At 36.1% G+C, this 27,111-nt stretch overlaps 1 protein-coding gene across 4 annotated transcripts in view; it reads left to right on the top strand.

The window, feature by feature from the left end:
* The window catches only part of Erbb4 (erb-b2 receptor tyrosine kinase 4), a 1,194,626-nt gene that overhangs the window by 1,113,561 nt on the left and 53,954 nt on the right, over positions 1 to 27,111 (top strand). For all 4 annotated transcript variants that reach the window (XM_029569917.1, XM_029569919.1, XM_029569920.1 and 1 more), the window contains exon 21: positions 25,978 to 26,133. In XM_029569917.1, coding sequence (XP_029425777.1) covers positions 25,978 to 26,133 — 156 coding nt within the window. The remainder of the gene's footprint in view (positions 1 to 25,977; positions 26,134 to 27,111) is intronic.

Below are 27,111 nucleotides of genomic sequence, written 5' to 3'. Positions count from 1 at the left end.
TTCTGCAGAGACCTTAAACTTTAAAGATATGAATTTAATCATACTCTTATTAATTGAGAGCTGTGTGAACTTTTTAATTTAATCAAATGTTAACTTACCCCTTTCTGAAGTGTTACCATTTCATTGCTGAGACTATTAGCAGGACCTTGAATGAAAAGCACACATGGCAATTAATAAAGGAAGAGTTAATCATGGGACATCAGGCTATAAATTTTCTCCTTGGAGCCTAGTATTAGGGAAAAGATATTAAAGATGAAAATGATTTGGTTTTCAATGTCTTATAAATAAATTAAAATGCTGAGAGACATATTTAGTCACTCATTATTACTGAGATTAAATCACCTATTTTCTTGTACAATGCAATTTTATGTTGATTTGAATTGTTTGACATTCATGTACTATTATTAGAAATGCTGGATTATTTTAATATACTAGTGATCATACCATTTTAGGTAAAGTCCAATGAAATTCTCTATCAATGCTCGATTTTTGAAATACAATTAAGGTTTTATGTGATGTGAAATGTTTGGCATTTGAAGACATTTGAAAGAAGTACTTAATAATATTTACTTACCATGATTTAATTTTGGCATAACAATGTACATATATAATCAACTAGAAATTGATGAATTCTGTAACAGCTATTTTATGATTTTTACTTTTGTGTGGATTCAGTATTACGTTGTATAGATTCAGTATTGCGTCAATTCGTTAAAGGTCATATGGAGAATAATTCAAAAGAGTGAATAGCTATTTTTTTATGTATTAAGAAAACTGGGGGCAAATTGGTCTCTTTTATTCTTATTAGAGATGTATTCCATGAGACAGAAAGCAAAACTTGAATCTTTTGATGGGCATAGTCATGCATGACTTTAATCCGAGCATTTGGGACGCTGAAAGAGGAGGATTGAGAGAGTTAGGCCAGGCTGGGTTTCATAGTGAGGCCCTGTGTCAACCCCTTCCCATAACACCACATTAATTTTTTTTCTTAAACATAAATATATCTATTTGTTTTAAATGGGATACAATCATGTGCGAGTACTCTGTGGGAGTTAGGTCACTTTTTGAGAAGAATGTTCTTCAAAATAAGAACAAATGAAAAACAAATTTCCTAGAATTCATAAATCAATCAAATATTATGGTGATGGCATGACGAAATCAGCCAGATCTATAGATGAACAGTATCAGTTTATTCCTGATGGAGAGATTTTTGTGTTAGCAGTTTAGTCTTCTCTAAGAGGTGGAGCCTAATGGGAGGTCATGACATTTCCACCCTTGGAGGGGATTAACTTAGTTCTTCTGGGAGTCTGGTTAATTCCCTAAACAAGCTGCTGTAGCAGCCCTTCTCTGCTCTCTGTCTTCCTGTCTGGTCATCTTATCTGTCCCTCTTGTATATGTCCCCTGCCATGATACCATCCACCATTAACCCTTCACCATAGGCCACAGAAATGGGGATATGCATTCATGGACATTTAGCATCCAAACTGTGAGACAAACAAATCTGTTTTATTTATGTTACCCAGACACAGATGTTTTGTTATAGGAATGGAAATTTTGACTAATATACTGCCTTCTCTCTTTCCTCTCTACTCATTTCCATGGTTAGGGATATTTCTTTATTAGGCTATTGACCAATTTCTCATGAATATCATTAAACAATTCTGGGGGCTGGGCGGATGGCTCAGTGAGCAATGTGCTCACCAAAGCAAGCATAAGAATTGGAGTTCAGATCCTCAGAACCCACATAAAATGCTGAGTAGACATGGCAGCCTGCCTGTAATTCCATAGCTCAAAAGGCAGAATCAGAAGATCCCTGGAAGAAGCTGACTAGCCATATCAGCAGGCCCCAAGTCAACTGAGGGACTTGCCCCAATGAGTAAGGTGAAAACAGTGGAGGAAGAATCCCCACATCAGATTCAGGTCTCTATATGCATATGCATGCATGCATACACACAGGTACACCACACGTACATACATATGAGAAAAAAATTTAATGAAAATAAGAACAGTTCTAGATTTTGTGTCAACCCTTATATTTCTTGTCATATTTTCCCTAATTCCCTGACTTGCCTTGATAGCTCCATAGGCACACACCTTGAAAGAATAGTTCATACCTGCTATTTCTCCCCTTTCAACTCTAATTTCCCATCTAAGTCATTATAGTCTTTCTTTTTTCCCTAATGCTTGTCAAAAACACTGCTAATGATCCCCCTAAATACCCATCCCAACAACATCTCATCAGTCCTCTTCCTACATTAGCATTCCGACATTTTGACACTGTTAGTCACCCCAGAATTAAAGCTATGTCTCTCCTAGATTTCCACAGTGCTGCTCTTTGCTGAACTCTCTTGGATCTCTCCTAGCCTTGTACTTTGGCTGAGTTGTCTTCCCCTGAGTCCATAATTTGCCTATTGCTGGCCAGTGTTCCTCACACTGGGCTCTAAGAAAAACTCTCATCCCCGTTCACAACTGTTCCAATCTATAAACATGCAGCCATAGACTGATGGTTGTCAAATCCATTTATTTTATGAATGGATGTTGATCCCAAGGAAAGTTCTTAAGTGTAAAGAGAACAGTGTGAATCTGAGTTGGCGTACTCTGTGGTCTCATGGCTTTCATTTTAGTCAGTTAAATAGGCAATAGAGGGGAGAAATAGGCAGTGGCTTCAACTATTGTCAGATGGTGGTAAGTCTTCTGAAGGAAAATAAAGCAAGGTATGGATTTAGAAACCTGCAGGGGGTAAGATAGTTAGTCCTGGAAGAATGTATCTCAGAGTACCTGATATTTAACACAAGCCCAAGCAACATAAAAACAAGCCCTGTGTAGGCTTCATCATTCAATCAGTAATACTAGCTAAAAATGTGATGCTATCCCTGGCTTTTCTGTTTCTCAGGCTTCAGTTTTCTTGGCTTTAGGTATTGTTGATATTTGCTCTTAAAGTTCTTTCCGTCCTTACCCATCATACCATAGCACCAAGTGTGGGTGGGCTACACTGTCTCTAACGGGGACACTATAAAGTAGTCCTGTAACCCCCATCTTCACTTTTTCTCATGTTTCTAATTAATCTTACGTACTAAAGCGAATGGAATTTTCTCAGCACGTCCCTCAGTCACATTACTTCCCAGGCACCCTGATTATCTTTTCTTCAATGAAGAATATTATAGCCAATATCAGTAATATTCCTGTAAGTAACTTATGATTCCCATTGAATTAGCTTTCTTTTATGGAGCCCAACTTTGTGTTTTATAACTTGTCTTCAGTAATGAAACATGCTATAATACATGATACATATTAATTAAGGATAAGGATATTTCTTCACAGATGGTATATGTACTTTCTATTTAATATTTGAATTTAATCTAAATTGCAAATGAAGTGTCTGTTCAGCTTTAATGGTGAATATAGGCTACTATTTCAGCATAAAAGAACAATTAATATGTTCATGAGTTAAAGATCAATTTATGGTTATATTATAATGAATACCCATTTGCTAATTTAATAAAACTCTATGCCTTAGTTGAAAAATGTTAATAAATGAAAATAGGAACTGAACTTGGGACTGGTTGTGTAGCAGAAAATATTAGATCTTGTAAAAGAGTTAAACCCATGAGGAAACATCTCATTTTATATCAGTTCCAATATTTTGCTGGTAATAGTGTAGCATCCAAAGCATTTCAAGATAATACAATAAAAAAGTGAAAATTCAAACTGTTTTTAATGTAAATTTGTTTTAACTCTGCCATGTGACTCAGATATAATTACACAAAATATATACAAAATGACTTAAAATTCTAAATATTCATTAAAGTCTATATGTCCATATAATAGGTAGTAATGGGCATGCTTATCTGGGCACAAATAATTTCAGTTTGTAAAGATGATTAACGTTTGTACTAAAGAATAGACAAAAGAATGAACAATAAATTTATTGACTGGTCTTGTTTAAGAGCATTGAGTGCATTAAAATGCATACTTAATATAAAAATTTGCTCATAAGTTATTATAAATATCTTAAGATTAGGAAAGGGGTCCCTTCAATCTGTTTTAAAATCAATTCTGTGTACCACGTGCCTTTAAAAAAATTAACATCATTCTCCTACCCCCAAAAGATAAGATTTCCATGTTAACAAATACCTGTCATTGATGTATAATATATAAACTTTTGAACATTTTGTTAGAGTAATGCTTTATTACAAAAAAATTTGCCTATTTTTGTGTAATATTAAAAGACAAAATAATATTTTTATGCATTTGTAGTTCAGTAAAAATAATCTTAACTTTCTTTATCTTTCAATAATTCAAGTCCCCCTGCTCTTAAGAAACAATGTTTGTTCCTCCATTCATAATTCATTCTTCAGCTGTTGTGTGTAAACACTTTCGTACCTTCATGACCTGTATTGCTTTACATCCAAATTGAGTTATCTATGGGGATGTTATGGAGATATATACATACAATTTCTTGTTGCTCTTAGATGTAAATGCCTGCAAAAGTACTTTCCTTATGGTTAATTTTTCTCGTACAGCTCAAACTTAAACTCATTCTCTGGGCCCGGAAATCCAGAAGAGTTCCCATTTACAATATTCTCTTATTTAAAGTAAAAGAAACACTTATAATTAGTCTACCAAAATATACTATGAGGTTTCTCCTTGCTTACCAACCGACAACCACTCTCCTTTTAACATGCATCCCTGCTCTTAAGAAACAATGTTTGTTCCTCCATTCATAATTCATTCTTCAGCTGTTGTGTGTAAACACTTTCGTACCTTCATGACCTGTATTGCTTTACATCCAAATTGAGTTATCTATGGGGATGTTATGGAGATATATACATACAATTTCTTGTTGCTCTTAGATTTAAATGCCTGCAAAAGTACTTTCCTTATGGTTAATTTTTCTCGTACAACTCAAACTTAAACTCGATCTCTGGGCCCGGAAATCCAGAAGAGTTCCCATTTACAATATTTTCTTATTTAAAGTAAAAGAAACACTTATAATTAGTCTACCAAAATATACTATGAGGTTTCTCCTTGCTTACCAACCGACAACCACTCTCCTTTTAACATGCATCCAAAATGACCTGTTCAAGTTCATAAACACTGTATATGCTATAACTTACTGAAACTGGGTTCTGTTTCTGGGGAAGCTTACGTAGCACTTAATTTAAGTTCGAAAAGTTTGAATTTCTTCCTACTTCTAATTATCATTTGCATGTAATCACAATATGAGGAAATAGGAGCCAAGTTTGTTTGGAGAAGTATGAGTGGAAGTACAAATATTTCATAAAAGTGTTGCCTTTGAATGAAGCTTCATGTGTTTCCAGATAGTAGAAAATGTACTTTGAAGCAGTGTTCTTTTATCATTAAATTCAAAGGAAGAGCCATTTTATTTTAATAGACTTCATTTTTTTTCTTGCCACAAAATATGGTATTTCTGCCAGGATACTGGTATAGAAAGAATCGCTCTATTTTATTTTCATATCTTTGCATAAGATTGTGTTTATGGTGCCATTATCCACAAAAGTCTTCCATGGAGCATTTTTTCTTGTAATTAAAACAGTAGGAATTAATGACAGGCTGGGGTGCTTGCTGTTTTTGTAATAACGAATTGAACTATTTGAATGGCTAAAAAATGTTAATACAGTGATTATTTTTCAGAGTGAGCTAAGCCTTGTCATAAAAGATAAAAGTATTAAATTTGCATTAGATGTTTTTAAAATGAAATTGAATACTGTAAAGTCAAATAAAGCTACTCCAGCTTTGCCAAACATGATCATAATTGCAAAGGAATATAGAAGTTATGATTCAAATATACTCTGACAACAAAATAGGCCCACTGATTTTTTTATAACCCAAGGTCACTGGTTTCATTAAATCCATTTATTCCATTACATGACATGTGTGGTGTTTTATTGTACTACTCTTTTAAGCATTTAAACAGTCCATAGTTTTCTTAAATTCCACTTTTGGCTAAATGCTGTATGTTGTTGCATAGGAAAAACTCTTGATCTGAAGCTTACAATTTCTAAAGTAGTATTTTGGAAGAACTGATTTCATCTTTCAAATTTTTGAAGGTAAATAATATTCTGTGACCCACGTATTTGTTGTTAATCATTAGAAAAACCCTTAAAGAAGGAATAACCTTCAGACATCATGTTAATGTCCAAAACATACTTGGATTTCTTAGTACTTTTCCAACATTCTTATATTACCACACAGACGATTTTGTCTGTCCTTCTCTCTTCTTATTCTTCTTACCTTTCCCTAGATGAATCCAAATATCTAATTCCTCCATTTCTCTAGTTCTGTTGACTGAAATGCTCCAGCTCTCGTTTTCTGTCTTCTGATGGCTACCAGTCATCTTTACCCATTGTTCCTTGCTTTTTTTAGTACCCATGGACACCTGATTTGTTGCTGCATGGTGTGAGAACAGTATGTTTCCTCCTTTCAGCCACATCAGATCTCCCCTCTGCCTTCTCTTTCTTCTCCTCTGATCAGGTGGTACTGTCCCCTAACCACCATCTCCTGGAGCACTGAGAGAAATAGTAACAGTAGGTAGTAAACTTCCCCAACTTTGTCCTCTTCCAGTTGCCTGCTTTTCTTTACTGTCCCCTCCCAGGAAGTATCTTTCTCCCTCTACAAAGCCTGCTTCTTTCCTTGCAGTCTTGACCCCACCCATCCCTACTGGAGTCTGTCCCCATGGTTTCTTCACTGCTGTAACATCAGTCTTTCCAGAATCATTTGCTCTTCACATGCATCCTATGAATGTCACAATTATTTCAGGGCAAGGGATGCATAATCCCAAACTCATCTCCTTCTTTGTAAAGTTGCTGCCAATTCGTTTACTTTTAAGAGAATGTAATATTTATCAGCCACCATTCTTCAAATCCTTGCTCACTCCGGATTCCTCTGTGATCTAGTGACTCTCTACAGGCCACCAGTATTATCATTTCCACATTCAAGGGGTTCCTCCTTTTTCAGGTATCTGATAGGACCCTACGGTGCTTACTACAACCATTACTTTTTAATCTTGAAATTCTCTTTCATTTCTTGTCCAGAACCACAGTATCTGTCTCCTCCTTCCTATATGGACCCATTTTACTAATTTTTCTACTTTCCTTTTTTTATTACTCACCCATATAATAATGATGTTTTTTCTGTGTTTGAACTCGGAAAACTGCATGGTCTCACCTGCTTTTGCATCATTATAATCACTGATGAGCTTTCACCTCTATCTGTTGCTCTCTACCTACACTTCATTCTCCAAGTTGCTGCCCTAGTCAAACACCAACCATTTCTTTCTGAACTCATATCACATTGTGCTATGGAGCATCATGCTTCTTTTTGCCCTTTAACATTCTCTCTTCATACAAATGCCAAACGTGTGCATGTCAAGTTGTTCTGGCGAGAAAAAATTTGGACTAGAATACATATATATATGCAGACACACATATAAAAGATTTATCCTAATGAGAACACTTCCTCTTGAATAAAAAACTATTTGTATTTTGCAATCTGAAGTTCCAGTGGCATCACACTTTTGCTTACTGCTCCAGAAGCTTCGTGTGCGAGTTTACAAACAATTCCCTCGTGCTCCTGAGGTTTGTGATAGACATATGCTCTTCTTCAGGTGGAGGTGCTGGTGGCAGCTGGAGGTGATGGATTTTTTTTTTTTTGAGTGCTTAAATCACTTTTTGTTTCTCATCCAATGAAGGGATATTCTTAATGAATTTGAAGATAATTTTTTTTAGTCCAAGCATCTTTATTGAATATCTTTCCTGATATGGAAGTCTTCTTGTATTTCTTACTCTGATAAGAATAGAAATACATAGCTTAAAAGGGTGCTGGAGAACCCTGACATTATTTTCATGATGTTCAGGTCTAAGCTGAAACACTTTCTATGGAATATTTTGGGGGTCTTTTTGAGACTGGGTCTCCCTGTAGCCCCAGGTGGCCTGGAACTTAGTATGTAGACCAGGCTAGCCTTGAACTTACAGAGATCTGTCAGCCTCTGTGTACTGAGTGCTGGTACCACCATGCCAGGCTCTGGAATTCTGTATTATAGCCCCAAATTTAAGTAATTTTCATTCTCTATCAAATTCAAATTCCATCTCCTCTATGAGACATTCTGCACAGAAAATGTTTCATTCCTTTTTGTGTGCTTTTCAAATGCCTCCTTTACAATTTCTATTTGTGTCTGTAATGGTTTTGTCTTAATCTGTTTTCTGGTGCTATAATAGACTACCCTAGACTGGGTAATTTTTAAAAGAACAAAATTTATTTAGTTCATAGAAGCTAGGAAAGAACATGGATCTGTATCTGCTCAGTCTCTGGAGATGGCTTCATCCTGTATCGTTGACATGGTGAAGAAATAAAGAGTAAGTTGGTGCATTTGGAAAGCACAATATCAAAGGGATGATTTCACCTTATAATACTCTTGTGGTATCTAATCGGGGTCATAAAAGTAAACACTACTCACTCCTGGGATAATTACCTAATCCTACAAGGAGCTATTAATTCCTCTTAATGACCTATTCATGTCTTAAAGGTGCCACTCTACCTCTGAACATCCATCCATTTTGGATCGAATTTCAAATTGAGTGTTAGAAGAATCAAACCACAGCATTTTCATGCATCAGACTATAAACAACTTGAGTAAAAGAGCTTGCCATCTTTATCTGTAAAATAATTAATAGAGTGCCCGGCACAATTAATCAACAAATAATTGTTGAAACAAGTTTGTCTTTATACTTTTCAATTTTATGGTAAATTATATATAATATATAATATATATACCATAAGACAGAAAGTGATCAAGAGGACTTATATCATACTTGATCGTTCCTCTTGTTCTTTCATGTAGCCGATAAACTAATGGGATATAAATACTTACACACAAATATTTGCTGTCCCTGATTTTCATACATAATGTAGTCCTTAAAAACACAAAGATAAAAACTTTAAAAAATGTTTACATTTTTATATAATATATATACCATAAGACAGAAAGTGATCAAGAGGACTTATATCATACTTGATCGTTCCTCTTGTTCTTTCATGTAGCCGATAAACTAATGGGATATAAATACTTACACACAAATATTTGCTGTCCCTGATTTTCATACATAATGTAGTCCTTAAAAACACAAAGATAAAAACTTTAAAAAATGTTTACATTTTATTTATTTATTTTTATTATGAGTGTTTTGCCTACATGTATGAGTGTTTTGCCTACATGCATGAGTGCACTCATGTTGTGCAATGCCTAAGTAGGCCAGAAGAGGGCATTGAATTCCCTTGGAACTGGAAATTATTAGCTGTCACATGGGTACTGGGAACTGAACCTGGGTCCTCTGCTAGAGCAGCCAGTGCTCTTAGCTGTTGAACCATCTCTCTAGCCCAAAGACAAAATTCATAATATGAACCACAGGTCTAATGGGATAAGTGAGATTCAACTATTCATAGCTTCCAAGTACCATAAAATAATTTTTCTTTACCCTTTAAACTCAAGCACAGTGATATATTTGTGGTTTCTCTTAAGATTAACAATATAGTAATAATACACAGCTCAATTTCAATGAGCCTACCATAGAAATAGAGATATAGCAATTTTAACACCCTTAATGATCTCTGACTTAACTAAATTCATTTCATAAGAAGATTTTGCTTATCATTCTCTTCTATATAATTTTTTATTGATTATCAAAGTGACACATCATTTAGATATTGGGCAAAGAAGTGAGATATACACACATCAAACAAAATTTGAAGATGGTAAAGTTGCTGAAATTAAACTGTCATAGGAAAGAGCCAGGTGATAGATGATCTTTGAGATTTTAAGTATGAAAGTATGTTTTTGATGCTCAGGAGATTGAAAGTTACATGAAAGCTGAATTTTTGACCAGGAAGCATTATCTAATGCAGGGTGAAGGACAAAGAAAGAAATGGACTAACAATATGAGGACTTACTCTTGACCAGGCACTAGTTTAAGAATTTCACTTGTACTGGCTTTTCGTCAAAACAGACTTATGAGACAAGTATTATTATTTTCCCCCATTTTATAGATGGAAACACTGGTGAGGTGAGAAACTTAGCAAGCCTAAGGCCACATACATAGCTACCTATGGTGAGTGGATAAACTAATATTGAAGTCCTGACCTAGACCAACCTTCTTAATTACTTCCCTCCCTCTTCTTTGACAGAGACAAATAAGAACAGGCTGACAGTGACCCTCTGCCATGCAGTGTTTATAATGTGTACTCTCAGCCTTCTTCCATATGAGATATTAACTGCATAAATCAACAAAGTGGAGAGGAAAATATTGAAGAAAGCATCTTTCAGATTCCACTTTGGCAGCATATAAAAAACACTCTTTTTCCTATATTTGTAGGAAATTGGATAGTATTTAGCTTCAAATCAAAGTTCTCTGGAATTAAAAATATCTAGTAAGCAATTTGCTACATATTTTCAAATAAGCAGATGTTTAATAGTGAAAAAGGAGAAAGTATAGTAATAAAACGTGGTAAGTAATACAAAACCACTACCGACAATATCAAAAATTTATTAGCCTTTTCCGTCTTCCCTAGTTTGTAATTTTAATTATTATTAGACTGTAGGTTTTTGAGGATATTTGTTACTGCTGGGAGTTCCTTCTCTCTTAACCTGATGACCTAAAGGTAATAGAGAAAAGGAATACAGACATGGAGTAGAGAGAGGAGAAATCAATCAATTGACCACTATTTACTTACTATTCAAACTAATCAAATTGTTAAACATGATGAACGACAAACCAAGTTCTGCAACCTAAACAGAACACCATTCACAGCTCCAGAGAGTTAACCACCCATAAGGGTTTAAGACAAAACCATAAAGTGGACTCAATGGCTATATCAACAGTTGAAGTGCTAAATTGTATTTCTGCAGTTTAAGAACAGGTGTGGCCTAATAGACATCTATGATGTTACAGTTATTGTTCTCTTAGGAAAAACAAATTTATATATATTCCTTCTTGTTTTATAAAGTAACTTTGATTTAGCCATAAGCACAATTTTTAAAAAAATGCTTGAAATTCTCAGTTTTTTTTTTCAGAGAGATAGATGATAAAGAATTAGAAAGTTGAGTCTTATACAATAAGAATGGGTTGACCTACTTGTGAATAGGAAAGGTTTTGTCATATAAGTGACATCTTTGGCATCTAAGGGAGTATTAGCCTTGGTCAGGTCTGAGGTCTGCAGCATGGCAAGAAGAGTGCAGCAGTCAGTGACTAGTGAGGGTGTCCTAGACAAAGGAAACAATGTATGGAAAGGCAAAAACAAGGCAAAAGCCACCTGGAGAATTTTCAGTGTGCTGACCATAGAAGTCTAGGTAGGAATTTCAAGAAAAGCTGAAGGGACAGTTATTCTAGTTACTTAACGACTTTTCTGGCTATACAAGGACAGAGGCAATTTGATGCATGTGTATCTCAGTGTATGTGTATGTGTGCATACATGTTGGAGGGTAAGAACACATAGGAAATGACAGCAAGTACATGACGTCAAAAAGAGGAAATAAAGCCAAGAGGGATGCGTTAGCCTTCCACGCCCACTTCCTAAATAACTTCTTTTTAGGGGACTATTCGTCACTTAGGGTCTTAATAATAGCTATTAATGAAGCTAGGGGCAAAATGTGGCATGAAGTTCAGGAATGGGGAGAGCACTTCTCCAAGATGTGCTCAAGACACACAATTCACTGTTGCGAACTATCCCAAGCTCCAGCTTCTATAGGAATAGATATAAGTGTTTCCAGCTCCAGATACAAGTTCGATTGATGCTGATATCAGTGAAGAATGCTCAGAAGTATAAGAGCTATATATTTCTATATAAGATATATAGAACTAACAGAGAGCATTCATGAACATCTGTGAGACACCTTGGAAACCCTAGAGACTTCTGGAAACTGTTTCTAAGGGATAAGGAGCTACAGATACTCTGCTTGCAAACTGAGACAAAAAACACTGACGTTTTTATCATTGTTATGAAAATGTTGATGATCACAAACCTATGAAGACACTAGACATTCAGATGACTATTTCTCACCAGTTAGAATGAAAGACTATTCTCTCGCGGGAGTGTGATGATATTTGATCCAGCCCTGGTCATGTTGGGCTAGAAAAGGAGCCAAGGTATAAGTAGGAATTTCTGTTAGTCTCTAGGTGGAGATTACAAAACCCTCGGATTTTGTCCCTAGTAGAGTGCAAAGGTTGAAGCAAAGAATGGCAGTAGAATGGGCCTCTAAACTGATGGTGAGGGATTGAGATGCAAGCTGGAAACTGTAGTTTATATTCCGCAAGGACTTTTTTATAGAGGATTGGATCTGAGCAGGAAGAGCTTGGGTCAGATCAGGTAACTTTCAAAGGGAATTTGTGAGGACCATCACTGATACTTTCATACATGCTGACTCTGTGAGCATTTGCATATGAGACCTAGGTCCACTGATGTCAAGGAGGCAGATCAACTGTTTGAACAACACAGATCACAGCTTTTTAGGCAGGAACTACACTGGCTCAAATCACCCAAGTGCATTTAAAATTCTAGGAATTTCACAAAATGATACCTAAGAATATCAGTTAAAAACATAGCTACCTGCACTTCTAAATACATAATCTACATTTAAGAAAATTATTCTTGAAATTCTTTAGAATTTTGCTGTGTAATAAGGACAATTTATAAGAAGGAATATTCTGTACAGTGTCTCTATTCCTGAGTTTTAAGTCTTTTGACTAGTATTCAATTGTGTTAATCCACAAAATACTAGGCATGAGCTCTTTCTGCTCAATTATAATAAGGGGTCACATATGCAAGCAACCTTTTCTCTATTGTGTTTGAGTATATTTGCACAAGATGTACACTGAGAGAGGTTCAGCTTCTATCAGCTAATCTAGAGGTTGCTGTATTAATAGGTTGCACACTTCATTGATTTTTAATTAATTTCTAGAGAGACGCAGAAGATAACTACTACAGCCCACAAACATCTCCTTTCTCATTGCAATCCACATCTTTATTGATCGACTGCCTAAAGAGCAGAAGTAATCCATTCTAAGTACACTCCCTGTGAGAGTGCCTGAATGAGGATGCTGGGCAGTTTACTCCTCCCATTGTGATCCTGTTGTTTAGAGGTCAATGGCAGAGGACAGCTGTGGCAAGACTGGTAATCTCTTGATCCAGACAGATGAGCTTTGTCATTCACCATTTATTCATTAGGAAAGTAAAGATTTCTTACACGTGCTGTTTAATTTACCTTGCTTACCTTTATTTTTCCTTATTGATTTTGCTTTTTGGTGTCCTTCAGAGTCATTTTTGAGCCCCAAAGAAATTTTTTTTGAAATGTGATTTCCAAACGCTTGTTAGAGTAGCTAAATCAAATACTGAAGAAAATATAAGAAAGAACAAGAAAAAAATTCTGTTATATTTACCAGCTCTAGCAATCTGTCTACGGTGTTTCTGTTCACTCTCTTGGTACCCCAATACAAAAGGCTGAAGTTGTCTCAATTGCCACAGGATTTGTTCTTCTCCATCCCATCATCAGTGGTGTGGATTGTAAATCACTGTACATATACTGTAAAGAAATATTTCTACTGCCAGGAAACCCTACAAAATTTTGGTCTCTTGGTTCATTTAATCTAGCCACAAACATGTATTTAGTGTCACCTCAAATTACTGAAGACACATGGTCTAATTCACAAATACAATGGAGTCTGAGTCCTAGTAAAATTAACAGTGTAATGTTCTTCTGTTTGCAGTAATATAGTATAAGGAAACCTATTGTGGCCAGGTGTGAGTGTGGTGTCACACATTTGTAGTCCATGTCCTTGGGAGGTAGAAGCAGGAAGACTACTCCAAGTTCAAGGCCAGCCTGGACTACATAGCTACATTCTGACTCAAACAGAAAGAAATCTATTATCATATCCTTTATATGATAAAAGGATATCATATAAAGTATGTACAAGACATAAATCTTGGTAATGAAGATAAATGGTTAAAGTTCTGGTTTATATATTTATTGTTTTTTTATCATTATTGTGATATATCCATTTTACTTAGAAAACATATGCCTGAATGATGGAATTCTAGGGACTCATAACTGGTCAATGTGCTAAGAACAAGGGACTGCTGAGTACTTAGCCCTAAGTGGTGCATCTATATCACCCCTGCAAGGTGCGGGGGACACTGTGGAAGAGGAAGTGGAAAGAATGTAAGAGCTGCAGGATGAAAAGGAGGGTTGCAGTCAAATGCCATCTCTTGGACATGGCACGGTAGTTATACCCATGAACTCCCAGCATTAGTGGTTACCGGCACAAGACCTATATAAGACTGGGCCCATCAACTTTCTATTGTGAATGGGAGAGGGGCCCATAAGACCCCACTTCTTTTAGAGGGGTTGTAGACAGTTAAAAGTAGTAGGAGAGGAGGATCGATATTCCTCAGAAGTTTAGTTATGGTCTCCCCACCCCCAATCATACAAACAACCCTAATTAAATACAGTGGGTCACCAAAAGAGAATGACATGAAGATGAGAACAGGAGGGACTTAGAAAGAGAAGGGATTTGGTGGAAGAGGGAAAGGGAAAGAGAGGATGATATGGAGGATTTTTGTGATGCGTTTCAGTGTACGTATTGCCTGCATGTAAATAGGTGCATCCCTATTGTGCAGAAGGGGAAGATTTTGATCAAATTTATATATATATCATATAAATTATGTACATATAAAATTGCAAAAGAATAAATGAATTTTTAAAAAAGAAAATAAAAACCTAAGCCATGTAATTTAGGGGCCAGCCTTATACCTTCAGAGTTTATTGAATCTCTTCTTGCATCAAGATTAAATCATACAATCAAGGTTTGCAAAAGTGTGTTCTGTAATGTTTGCCCAATGGCAAAATTGCCTAATGAGGAGAAATTTCTCTTAATATATCAAAGTCATTAAGCAATGTATGACTATAGTTCCTGTTTAAAGCAGCTCCAGAGCACCAGCCTTGGAAAACCCAGCAAAACTGAGTAGGTTTGTATATAAACTGCACTGTTCATTATGTACAGGAGTTTTCTTTGATTTCTTACAGTACTCATCTCTATAATTCTCATTTCCATTAAATTGATTCTCTTCTTAGTTTTCTATATGGCTTTATAGTTTGCTGAATATAGTTTTCTGTATATGGTCATATTGAAAAACAACCTTTGGAATCAAACTGTCCATAGTCAAATTTAGTCTCTGTGAACTAGGTCATGTATTAGTTATAACCTTTGGACAAGTTACTTTACCTTTCTATACATTAGTCGGTTCGTTATCAAAGGGAATTATAGGATACTAGCAATACATAGCTCCTTGGATTCTTTTTTAACAATAATTATTAAATTTCACAAATTTCATACAATATTTTGATCTCTGCCTCCCAAGTGCTGGGACTAAAGGCTTGTGCAACCATGCCTGGCGCTTGTGGACTTTTTTCATTTTTTAAATTGAATTTTTGAAAATTTCATATTTAGATTCCCTCCCATATCTTCACCCCCCCCATTTTAACCTCCCCACCAAATGTCTGTGCTCTAATATAGGTATATATGTATTATATGTATATAATATATAATAACATCTATATTAAGGCTGATAGAGTCAGGTTTGTGTCCCTAAATGCCCTTCACTGTGGGTTCATCTACTGGAGCCTGGTGAACCTGCTAAGAGTCTTGCCCTTAAGTGTCATTGAATCTCCACTTCCCAGCAGTCATTGGTTGGCAACAGTTCTTCAGATAGGGTTGGGGTTTCTTACCCACTTCCCTAAGTCTATGCTTGGATTTTGTCTGACTTGAGTTTATATGGGACTTGTCCAAGCTGCCACCATTGCTGTAAATTCATATGCATAACTGATCAGCTGTCTGGAAAACTGTTTATTTGTGGTCATTCACTACCTCTGGCTCTTACAATCTTTCAAACCCCTCTTTTGAAATGATTTTAGAGCTGTTGGAGGCAGAAGTTGATACAGGTGTCCTATTCAGGGATAAGCTTTCTAAAACCTCTTATTCTCTGCATGTGGGCCAGTTTTGGTTCTCTGTGTTAATCTCTACCTACTGTATAAAGAATATTCTCTGTTGAGAGTTGAGAGATGCATTAATCTATGAGTATAACAATAAGACATTAGAAATCAGTTTAATATTGTATCTATTTAATATTATATTGGACTTCTCCCATGGCATGAGAGCTATCTATCCTCAAGTTCCTGGCCTGGTATCAATGATAGGTATGGGCTTCATCTTATGAAATGGACCTTAAATCCAATTTGAAAGTAGTTGGCTGCTCCTATAATATTCATGCTTCTCTTGTACTGGCGGGCATATCATGCCTGACTAGCTGTCATAGCTTGAAGGATTCATAACTGGGTAAGGTTCATGTTAATTTTTTTTTCACGTAGCTTGCATAGCACCTTCCAACACCATGAAAACTAGAGAGTAGAGATGAGGCTGTGAGGTCAGCACCAGCTTGATTTCTCCTTGTTTGTTTTTCAGCTAATGTATGTAGTATCTTCAGCAATAAGGTCTTACCATGAAGTTCTTGTGCTTAACCATGAGCAGGAGCAATGGTTAGTGTTGTTTGAGGGTCTATGGAACCCCTGGTCAATAGCTTCAAAAGAGAGAATCCATTACTGGTATTAGGCTTTTACTTTGCATGCCTATCATGTCACACAGGGACAATGTCTGTCTGTTATAATGCCTTTTAATCTACTTTTATAACGTATAAATCCTGACAAGAATATGGAGAAAGAGGAACTTTTATCCGCTACTGATGAGACTGCAAACTGGAGCAGCCACTATGGAAATCAGTGTGGAGAATCCTTGAAAAGCTAGAAATTGATCGATCGTTTGATTGAGTGGTAACTCTTGGGCATGCACCCAAAAGATTCTATATCTTACCATAGAAATACCTGTTCATCCAGTTCACCACTGCCATTTTTGTAGTAGTCAAGAATTGAAAACAACTTAGATTATCATTAGTTGATGAATGGATAATGAAAGTGTAATACATATACATAATGGAATATTATTCAGCTCTTAAAAACAAAATTATGGGGGCTGGAGAAATGGCTCAGCGGTTAAGAACACTGACTGTTCTTACAGAAGACATGGGTTTGAATCCCAGCACCCACATGGCAGCTAACAACTGTCTATAACTCCAGTTCCAAAAGATCTGACAGCCTCTTCTGTCCTCTGTGAGCACTGTACAACATGGGTGCACTTACCTACCTGCAGGCATAACACTCATACACATAAAATAAAAATAATAACAAAAAAGACAAAAATCATGAAATTGTAGGTAAATGAATGAAACTAGAAACAATAACCTGAATGAGGTAACCCAGACCCAGAAAGACAAATATTGCAGGTATTCTCCCACAGCTGGATGCTAGCTTTGAAATCATAGATATACGTGTTTTAATTTGAGAATTCAGTAAAATCAAGAAAGTAATAAACAGCGATATATGGGAAGCTGTTTGTGAGGGGTGGTAGAATGCAATGATATTTGTGTATACGTCTGAGTTTGTGTGAACAATTTAATGTGACACTGAGAAGGAATAAACTGGATGACTTATAAATGTGTATTTGAATTTAAAACAGCATAAGTAAAGCATGACAATATAATTCAAAACTATTTATGTATTAGAAGTAACCTGAAACTCTACTTAAAAATATAGATAATAGTGAACATATGAAGGAGAAATTGGAAAGATCTCCTTGTAACCACCACCATAGATGCTTATGATGGATGTAGGAATGGAATCTGAGTGGACAATAGGGGAGCTATGATAATAGCATGTATTAATTATAGAGTGTTATAAGCTAAAAAAAAAAAAAAAAGAGTGGGGGAAGGAAAACCACACACTTCTCCTGGAAAAGCAGTCTCTAGGACAGGCTTCCATTCAGAAAGTAGTTTTGGCAAGGTTTGTCAGTATAACTTCTGTAAGTAGTGAAAGAAGCAGTACTGAACAGAGAAAACAGAGAGGGTGGGATAACAGTGTATCCTCCTCCAATCTCATGGAGTGCACTGGAGCTGAACAGCGCTTCATCGTGGTCCAGAGAGGCACAGCTTTTGTGACTATCCATCATCACTGGATGGGGGCTGCCTCCTTGAAAGGAGGAATATTGAAGCAAGCCTGGCCCATTTGTGCTTGGAATAGGGTGTCCCTACCCCAAGACTGACATAACTGAGATACAAACCGACAGCAGCCAATATTACCTGCTGAGGACATGAGTATCTCAGTCCAGAACAGGTTTGCAAAGCACACCACTGAAGCTACTACACCCAGGTACTGAGACTACCTACTTGGACTAGTTTTGAAAAAATATGTATATTTGAAGTAAATATCAAAAAATATTTTTATTACATTTTATTAATGGCAACAGACCCCAGCCTTGGCCCAGGAAGTGCTGACAGCTGATTACACTGGGTGAGGAAGAGTTGATCTTCTTTGTGGGAATGACTCTAGACAGGCTGACTAGACTCCAGTGGAGGAACTTGCACCAAGAGACATCTGGGTACAAATGCTCGAACAGATGCATGAAATTCAGTGAATGGGGGGAAGGGGTATGGAGGATGTGGATTGGAGAGGGGGGTCTAAATTTGATTAAGATATACTACATGAAATGCATAATTATATAAAGTCTTAATAAAAATATACATAAAAATTTAAAAAATAAAATGAAAGAAAACTAGTGTTTTCAATGTGTTAAAAATCTTAAGAATTGCAACCTAGCCAGATCTCTTTAGGGTCATAACTACAACTGGAAGTGTGAAGATTAAACATGAAAATTAACTCCACATCAGCCAGGACAGTCATTTGAACCTACCTTGTTCATCCAAACAAACCAATAGGGAGAAAGAGAGAAAGACACACAAGTGACTACCCCTCAGTGCTCAGCAGCAAACAGATTTTAACTGGCTGTTCTCCTGTCCTTACAGGAGTTGATTGCATTTTCAATAAGAAGAATGAATATGAGGTTATGTGTTTTCTTAGCAGATACATCTACAAATATTGATTATTCTAAGTATTACATGAATAAAGCCATAGAATCCTGGAGATTCTTCATAAACGATGAATGATTGATCAGGATCGCTCATCTACTAAGTAGTCACAATTTATTTCTAGACTCTGATGTCTTCAATTTAAGATGATCTTTCACAGAATAATAATGTTAAGTAATGTTAGTCTCTCACTAACATTTAAAATGAGACATCAACCGTTTTGGTTTGTTTCTCTGTCTGTGTGCTGGTTTGTTTGTCTTTATGTACCCTTAGTTGGCCTGGAATTCACTATGTAGAACAGGCTGGCCTAGACCTCAGAGAGATCTGCCTGCGTCTGCCTCCTGAGTGCTAGAATTAAAAGCATGCACCACCACACCCAGCTCTACCTCTGTACTACACTCTGTCTATTATTGATCCAAAATTTAGTGTTTAAAATTATATATATATCTTTTACTATTCTATCATGTAATTTTTTAAAAAGTCAAAGGTAGCTGCAGGGATAATTTTACAGTTTTGTTTTTTTTTTAGCCAAGATGGAATAAACAATTCTGGTCATATGCTACTTAGCATTATGTCCAGGAATTCTATCTCTTAACCTTCAGCTCTCTGCTCTTTCCTCTGTGAACCCCGCTGGCTGAAAGAGTTTTCAGTTGGCTTGTTCACAGAAACCCCTAGTTTTCCTTCATGCCTGATGTGGATAAAATAAGTGATTTCATCCAGAAAGCTCCCTTTCTTCACTTGAACACACTCATGTCTTTAGCCCCAACAGTAATATGCAGTGCAGTTGGAGTTTTCCTCTGAGAGAATTGCTTTCAGAAGAAAAGCTGGAAGAGAGGAGAGATTTTCACTTGAAGCTAGGTTTCCTGGAGTTTCCTTTTATGAAGAAAGCTTCAGGTTATTAGAATGAAAACAGTTTTTAAGATAATGCTGTTCTTGCTAACCACAGAGATTAATGCCTGAGAGCTGACCGGAGCCTGAAATTTTTAGCTACACACGTGTATTTGATAAAACTGTCATATAACCAATAGGAAATAAGCAAACATTTATTGTCAGAAATAGTCCAGTCTCTGCTGACTTCCTGCTTCCTGCAGCATGCAGAATACATTTTCATATTCAATAAAAACATAGTAGCTATTATTTTTAGCTGGATGGCTGTGACTTGGTATCAAAAGATTGAAAAGAAGGGCCAGTGTCCACCTACACTGATATCCTACAATTAATTCATTCGTTGATATCTCTGGAGAGATATCTCAGCGGTTAAGAACACTGGCTGCCCTTTCAGACAACTGGGTTCAGTTCCCAGTACCCACATGGTGGCTAACAGCTGTCCTTAACTCCAGTTCCAGGGACTACGATGCCCTCCTCTGACCTCCACAGGTATTGCACAATATGGGTGCACTTATATACCTGCAGGCAATACGAACATACACATAAAATAAAAATAACAAATCAAATATTTAAAAATTAATTGCAATAAAAATTTTCTTTTTTCTTTTTTTTCAAATCAATGTGTGGTTTTGAAAATCAAGAGTCAAATGTCATTTTCTACAGCTAGTTTGTATTTTCTGCAGTGTGCATTATAAGAAGTGTGAAGAAAATCTAAAATAAGTAGGCATTCTTATTGCAGCAAGCAAGGGAACATAGAAAATCCTGAAATTTTGAATAGTTTGGATAAAATATGGCTTGGAACACTTGCATCATGAAGTACACGAAATATTCCTAAATCACATTTACCTAAAACTCTCAACATGTTATGTGATAAAGATGTACCATTTGATGGGGAACCTGCTACTTACTTCATTAACTGGTAGAAAATATTCTTCGCCATTAAGGACTTTGGGAGCTATCTTGTTTGCCACCTTTATGTTCAGCAAACTCCTGAAATCTGTGATACAGTTACAGAGAACACCACATCTTGAAAGTATTCCCTAGTAATTCTTTTTCCTTATATAAGAACATCCAGGGTGAAACACTGTTAAAATGAACCTTTGACTAGTAGTAATTCTGAAATTCGTATCCACTCATGGATATGTAGGTTTGGGATATTTGAATCACCATTTTACAATGTTTTTTGAATGCCCACTGTAGTATATTCGCTAAGATTCACAGATTCTTAGATAGGCAGTTGAAGATACTGTGGGTAATTTTTGTCTAATCTAGGGCTGATGGCATTTGTCTGGGAAACAATAAGAGCTTCCATGTCCTAGGTTCACATATGATCATTACTATGGCCTTTACATATTCTAGTGTATTTGATCATAACAGTAAGCCATAGGATAAGTGCTGTTGCACCCTTTTAAAGGGGAAGAAGGTAATGATAGAGGGGTTAAATAACTTACCCAAGTCAGAAATCTAGACCATAGTAGAGCTGGGGTTTGAGTCAAGCAACTGCCTTTGGAATTTATACTCAGACCCTGCTCTTCTACCTATCATGTGCCCAAATCCAGGATGGAGTCTCAAATTCATACAATCAAAATTTTCTAAAGTAGGAACAGCTTTATAATGTAGTAAGTGCTACACACAAATTTAAAAACAAGTCAATTAACTGCATTATGCCCTGAAATTCATAGACACCTTTGATAGTGTCTTTTTCTGAAAAAGTGTATTTTCTAAAGCTGTAAGACTTAACCTATGAACATTAATTTCTATGTGCTCAGATATTCCAATGAGTTATTAAGAGAGAGGATATCTTTAAATATGTACATTTCAAAATTCTTACCCAAGGGATTAAATCTCACTTCTACAACTCAGATCAGTTGGACCAAGTAGCATGACTCCTGTTAAGCTTGATTTCTCATATTTAAAACAGATTAAAAACTGTGCATAGTTCACAGGGTTAAATTGGCCCACTAACATAGAAACATTTTATTTGACACCTGTGGTGTTCAAAGACTGTGTTGGTATTAGCTGTGGGTTAGTATTCTCATCATGAGCTTTCCTGAACTTGCCTCATAATCATGAGGGAAAACCACAGGGCAGAGGGCAAGGTTTCGTTTCCAGCCAGTGTGGCAACCCCCGCCCCCAACATGATGAATGAGCTTTCTTCATTCATCTTCCAGCTTCCGGGGGCTTCATCCAGCTTATTTTTGTCACTGCTACTTCAAATAACTATCTGCCTCCTTAGGTGCTTCACACTAATTTGAAAAGTAATTTTATTTTGAAAAAATCTAACATAAATTTTGACTCTAATGAGCTCTTCCAGTCAAAGAAAACCCCGTCTTAATAACTGTATTGTGGGAAAACTTTTTAGTAAACAATCCAAAGACAATTCGACACTCTGATTCAGGGTGTGAAAGCAGACCTAGAGTGGCAGTCATAATTAATGATTTGGAAATATGTATTTGCACAGTGAGGCTTCATAGTTACAAAGGAACCATACAAATGTATGTTGCTAGTTTAGCAATGCTACATGCTTCTGTTTTTATTAGTGTTAATGATGGTCAGCTAACTGGGGAAATCTATACAGAGATTATCAACTGGTTTTCTTGATAGAGTTCTTATTATTTTGATGAAAATATTTTTCTTAACATATGGTAATAAGATCCAAAATAGTTTATGTACTGAGGTTTTACAAGTAGAATGTCAAAGAACTTCTAGATTTTTGAATTTTTTTTGTTTGTACTATAGAATGTGTCATTAAAGTATCTCAGGGCCTGGAGAGATGGTTTAGCAGTTAAGAACACATATGTTCTTGCAGAGGACTGGAATTCAATTCCCAGTACCCATGTCAGGCAGTTTACAACTGGCTGTTACTCCAGGTCTAGAGGATCTGATGCACTCTTCTGGCATCTTTGACCACCTGCACTCATATGCACATACCCACACATAGACACATGATGAAAGATAAATTTTTAAAAATTAAATGAAAATATCTTAGTTTATTTTGACTGCTATAATAAAATATTATAAATCAGGTTGTTTATACTCAACAAGAACTTTATAATGCTTGAGGCTGACACATCAGTGTTCAAGATTCTCCAACAAATTGGGTACCAGTGAGGACCTGCTTCCTGACTGTTCATCACAGCCACCATGATCTCACATGGAAAAGTAACAAGGATCTCTCTGGGTTCTCTTTTCTATGGGTTTCAACATTGTTTGAAGGCTCAGCATTGTGAATGAGTCACCCATGCCCAAATACCATAACCTTAGTGTTTAGAATTTCAATATATGTATTTGAAAGTGGTAAAACCACCCAAACAATTGCTGATTTTTTAAATTGTTTTGCTCAATGCTTGTTGTCTTTGGGTCGATCTATATTACTATTCTTGAACTTGTCTAATGCAAATCATATTTCTATTAGAATGTATTTAGTTGAAGGAATCGTTAACCACCTAATTTATAAAAGCGAAAAAAAATGCAAGGAACCAGTATCGTTCTCAATTTACTCTCCTTTTCCATTTCTCAACAAATTGCCAAGAATTAATCTTTCAGTATGTAATTATGCCTTGAAATTATCCTTGGTAGTCCCTTGGCCTAGTTTAGTTGAAGAATCAAAACACTCATGTAGACAGAGGAGTGTCATACATGATAAAACAGAGGGCAGAATAGAAGGAGGCAGGATCCTGGATAAGCAAAGGTCACGTGTCCTCAGCTGGTGTTCAGTTAGAGAGTGACCCTGCTTAATGAAGGACTATGAAAATTAAAAGGGTAAAGCCCATGGAATGCCAGGTTGTGGCCTTCACTTTCTAGCCAGGTCACTTTCTTCCTTATTGTGGCTGTGGCTCATGCCTTCAACTCCATTTCTGTCCAATCCAAATCCATTTTCTCAATCAACACCAGAATGACATTTCCGAAAGTAGACTGAAAATTGGACCACCACAGCTCCTTTAGAAAGACAACTCTTTGATCACCATTGTACACTGTAAAATACAGAAATCTGAATTCTGTACAATGACCTTCTTGGATTTGTCCTCTTCTTACGGTTTCAGTCTCAGTACTCACCCCTGCCTCCTGTGCGCTGGGTTTCAGAGATACAGAATTGCATGCCTTTGTCCAAGTGCAAATATTACTGATGTCCTGCACGTATTCTCTCTACCTATAACTTTGTCCTCCAAGCTTTACCTTGCTCTGGATGCGTCTCTCAAATCTTACCTCTCCTGGGTGCTTGCCCAACTGTTCCTAGGATACAGCTGTCCTTAAGTGCCCTATGTGCATCTTGCCCATCTTTTTCAGTTTTTATTCTCTTTCTGTCTACTTTAATATTTTCTTCCATCCTCTTTCAACATGTAGGCCTTTCCTGAATTACTTTGCTCTCTAGTATTTAGCACAGTGAGCAGAACATAGTATGTGTTATGTATATGTGTGGACCTGTAATAGCGTATCTACAACACTTATGTGTTATTCTGCTATGAGGTGTAATAAAGAGTATAATGGGTGTTTGTGAACATTTGTTAAAGAGACAAAATTATTTGGAGGACTATGCAACACTTTATTTCCAAGTCAATAAGCTTGTTTAACTTTGATCCTTTTAATGCTATCAGAAATATTAAGTTCTCAGATTTACCTTATTTTTGTAATTTCCCACTTTGTGTCCTAAAAGAGCACTATGTAGGACAAAGGCAAAAATCCAATAAATATCATTTGTGGGTTGATTTCAGAAAGCACCAATAGATATGGTGTCACCTACCTGCTGATTGATTGAACCACATCAAACGATATCTCCACTAGTTGTGTTTGATGGGCATGTATGTGGATATTGACTCCTAATGCTGTGTAAAGCAATCTTCTCTTTACACTATACTGGGTATACGGTTCATAATATTTTGACCTATGTGATTTATGTGTCTGTTTTCCACGGCTTTTGTTTTGATATCAGAAACCATTAATCCTTCAGAGCCCTGCAGTTGTAATGTTAACTGCCAACAGCAATGATTTGCAACTGGCATGAGAGTATGCCTCAACCCTTTCACAATAATTCTGATTTGCTTTTGAATGATCACTTTTTTGCCACTAAAATAATCAAATATAGAAGTTCCCCTAATTCCTCAATAAAAAATATGTTTCCTCTTAGCTAATCTAGGCCTGGGTTTTATTACCTTGCTTTTACATAAACTTTTTAATTATAGCATAACAATGTTTAGTTAAACTCTCTGTTAAAATGTAATGAATAAGCCAATTATGACTTCTATGGATCAGTACTTTTATGAATTTATATAAAGATTAACATGCATATATATTAAGGGGAGCTAGTTTCTCTGTCTCTGTCTTTGTCTCTCTGTAGCAATCAGCAATAAATTTTATTTTTAATTCCTGTGTGGTTTTGTGAAGATAACACATTAAAGGCTAATTTTTGGGTCATTATAAACTATGTATTCTCACTTGTGAGTTGTCATAATGACAAGTAATGTCATAAAAACCTGTCTTTTAAATTATATGCTCTTAAGCCCCCCCAGGGCATACTTTATTTTGTGCATAATGAATGAAAATAATATGATTCTTCATCCTTGAAGGGATCTATAAAGATAGTTTGGGCATCAAACTTTGGATGGAATATTTTTTAAATTTTGGATAGAAGTGTTTATTTAGAGTGAGTGTGTGGGAGGAAAATGATATTAAAGAGAAGAAAATCATGAGGAATATGTGGGTTGGTCCTGGTATGTTAGCTTATCTATTAAGACACCTGCACACCTCACTAATGAAAATATTTGCAAAAGGATATCAGGTCCCTGAGAAAAGTGGGCTTGCATTTTTTTCATATTCAGGTGATTTGTTTTTCTTTAGGAGAATTCGTGAGGAAAAACCCAAAACTTATCTGTGGTTTTCCACCTTCCCACAACAAGGTTATTATTATTTTTTAATCTTTAAAATATTCCAGGATTTTAGCTTCAATTAAAGAAAAGAAGAATGCTCAAACAAATGCTAAGACATTTCATCTTAGAATAGGAAAATCTTCAGACACTAAGTGACTCTGTGGAACTTGATTTTTTTTCCCCCCAGGGAATGATGTACCTCGAAGAAAGACGGCTTGTTCATCGAGACCTGGCAGCCCGCAATGTCTTAGTAAAATCTCCAAATCATGTGAAAATCACAGATTTTGGACTAGCCCGACTCTTGGAAGGAGATGAAAAAGAATACAATGCTGATGGTGGAAAGGTATCTTTGGGAGAGCAAAACCTTGTTTGAAAACGTAGAATGTTATTTATCTCTTATAGACTTTAAAGAAGAAGCCAATGATCATGAGGTTTGGAAATAATTGAAATATCTGTTCTATCATTTGCCTTTTCTCAAAATTATATTTTCAGCTTCCATTTCTCAAAATTAGTTAAACTAAGGTTATGCATACATGCCTGGTTCCATGTAGTCCTCATGTTAGGTCAGCAATTCTTACAGACTCAGAAACTAACCTTTAATACAGTGCCATAAAATTTGCTGCATTGATCCTAAGCACAGAGGATTGACAATATCAGAGTGACAGCTTCTCATATACCACCAAACTGTGGATATGACTGACAATCATAACTCACGTGAAGGCTGACCATTCCACTTCTAATGCCCCTAGCACCAGATTGCTAGATCCCACTTATCTGGCTATAAGTTGTTTTGTTTTTGCTTCTGTCATAGTGTATGACTTACCTGCATTATTTATCACACTACACTAGAATACAGGATGCTAATATTGCAGAAGACTGAATCTAGCTACTTCCTTATTTATGTTTCCTGGCTCTCCAGCCTCAGGCTTTGCTTGACAATTGTGTTTCTATCTCACTCCTCACCATATGGTCTTATTTATACCTTAGTTATAATGCATTTCACAATTAACCCATAGATAACTTGCTATTCTTGGCTGATTAATTAGGTGAGTTTGCATGTGAAAATCTGCCTCTCTTTGACCTCTGGAAGGAAACCTAGGTTATAGTAGGTCAATGAAAGTAATCCATGCAATCTTTCCCTGTAACAATCTAAAAATTTATGCCAAATATTACTCACATGCATGAATCTCTTTATTATGTGCCTTACTTTATCTGTTACAGGCATCCAATTATATATTATAAATGTTTGCAATGATGGGTTTCCAAATGCTTAGCATTGATTTTTTTACCCTAAAATTTCATATAACTGTATATATTCAAA

Source organism: Nannospalax galili, unplaced genomic scaffold (genome assembly GCF_000622305.1).
Source record: "Nannospalax galili isolate Female #2095 unplaced genomic scaffold, S.galili_v1.0 scaffold281, whole genome shotgun sequence".
Classification (NCBI taxonomy): Eukaryota; Metazoa; Chordata; class Mammalia; order Rodentia; family Spalacidae; genus Nannospalax; species Nannospalax galili.
This window is presented reverse-complemented; position numbering and strand designations above follow the sequence as displayed.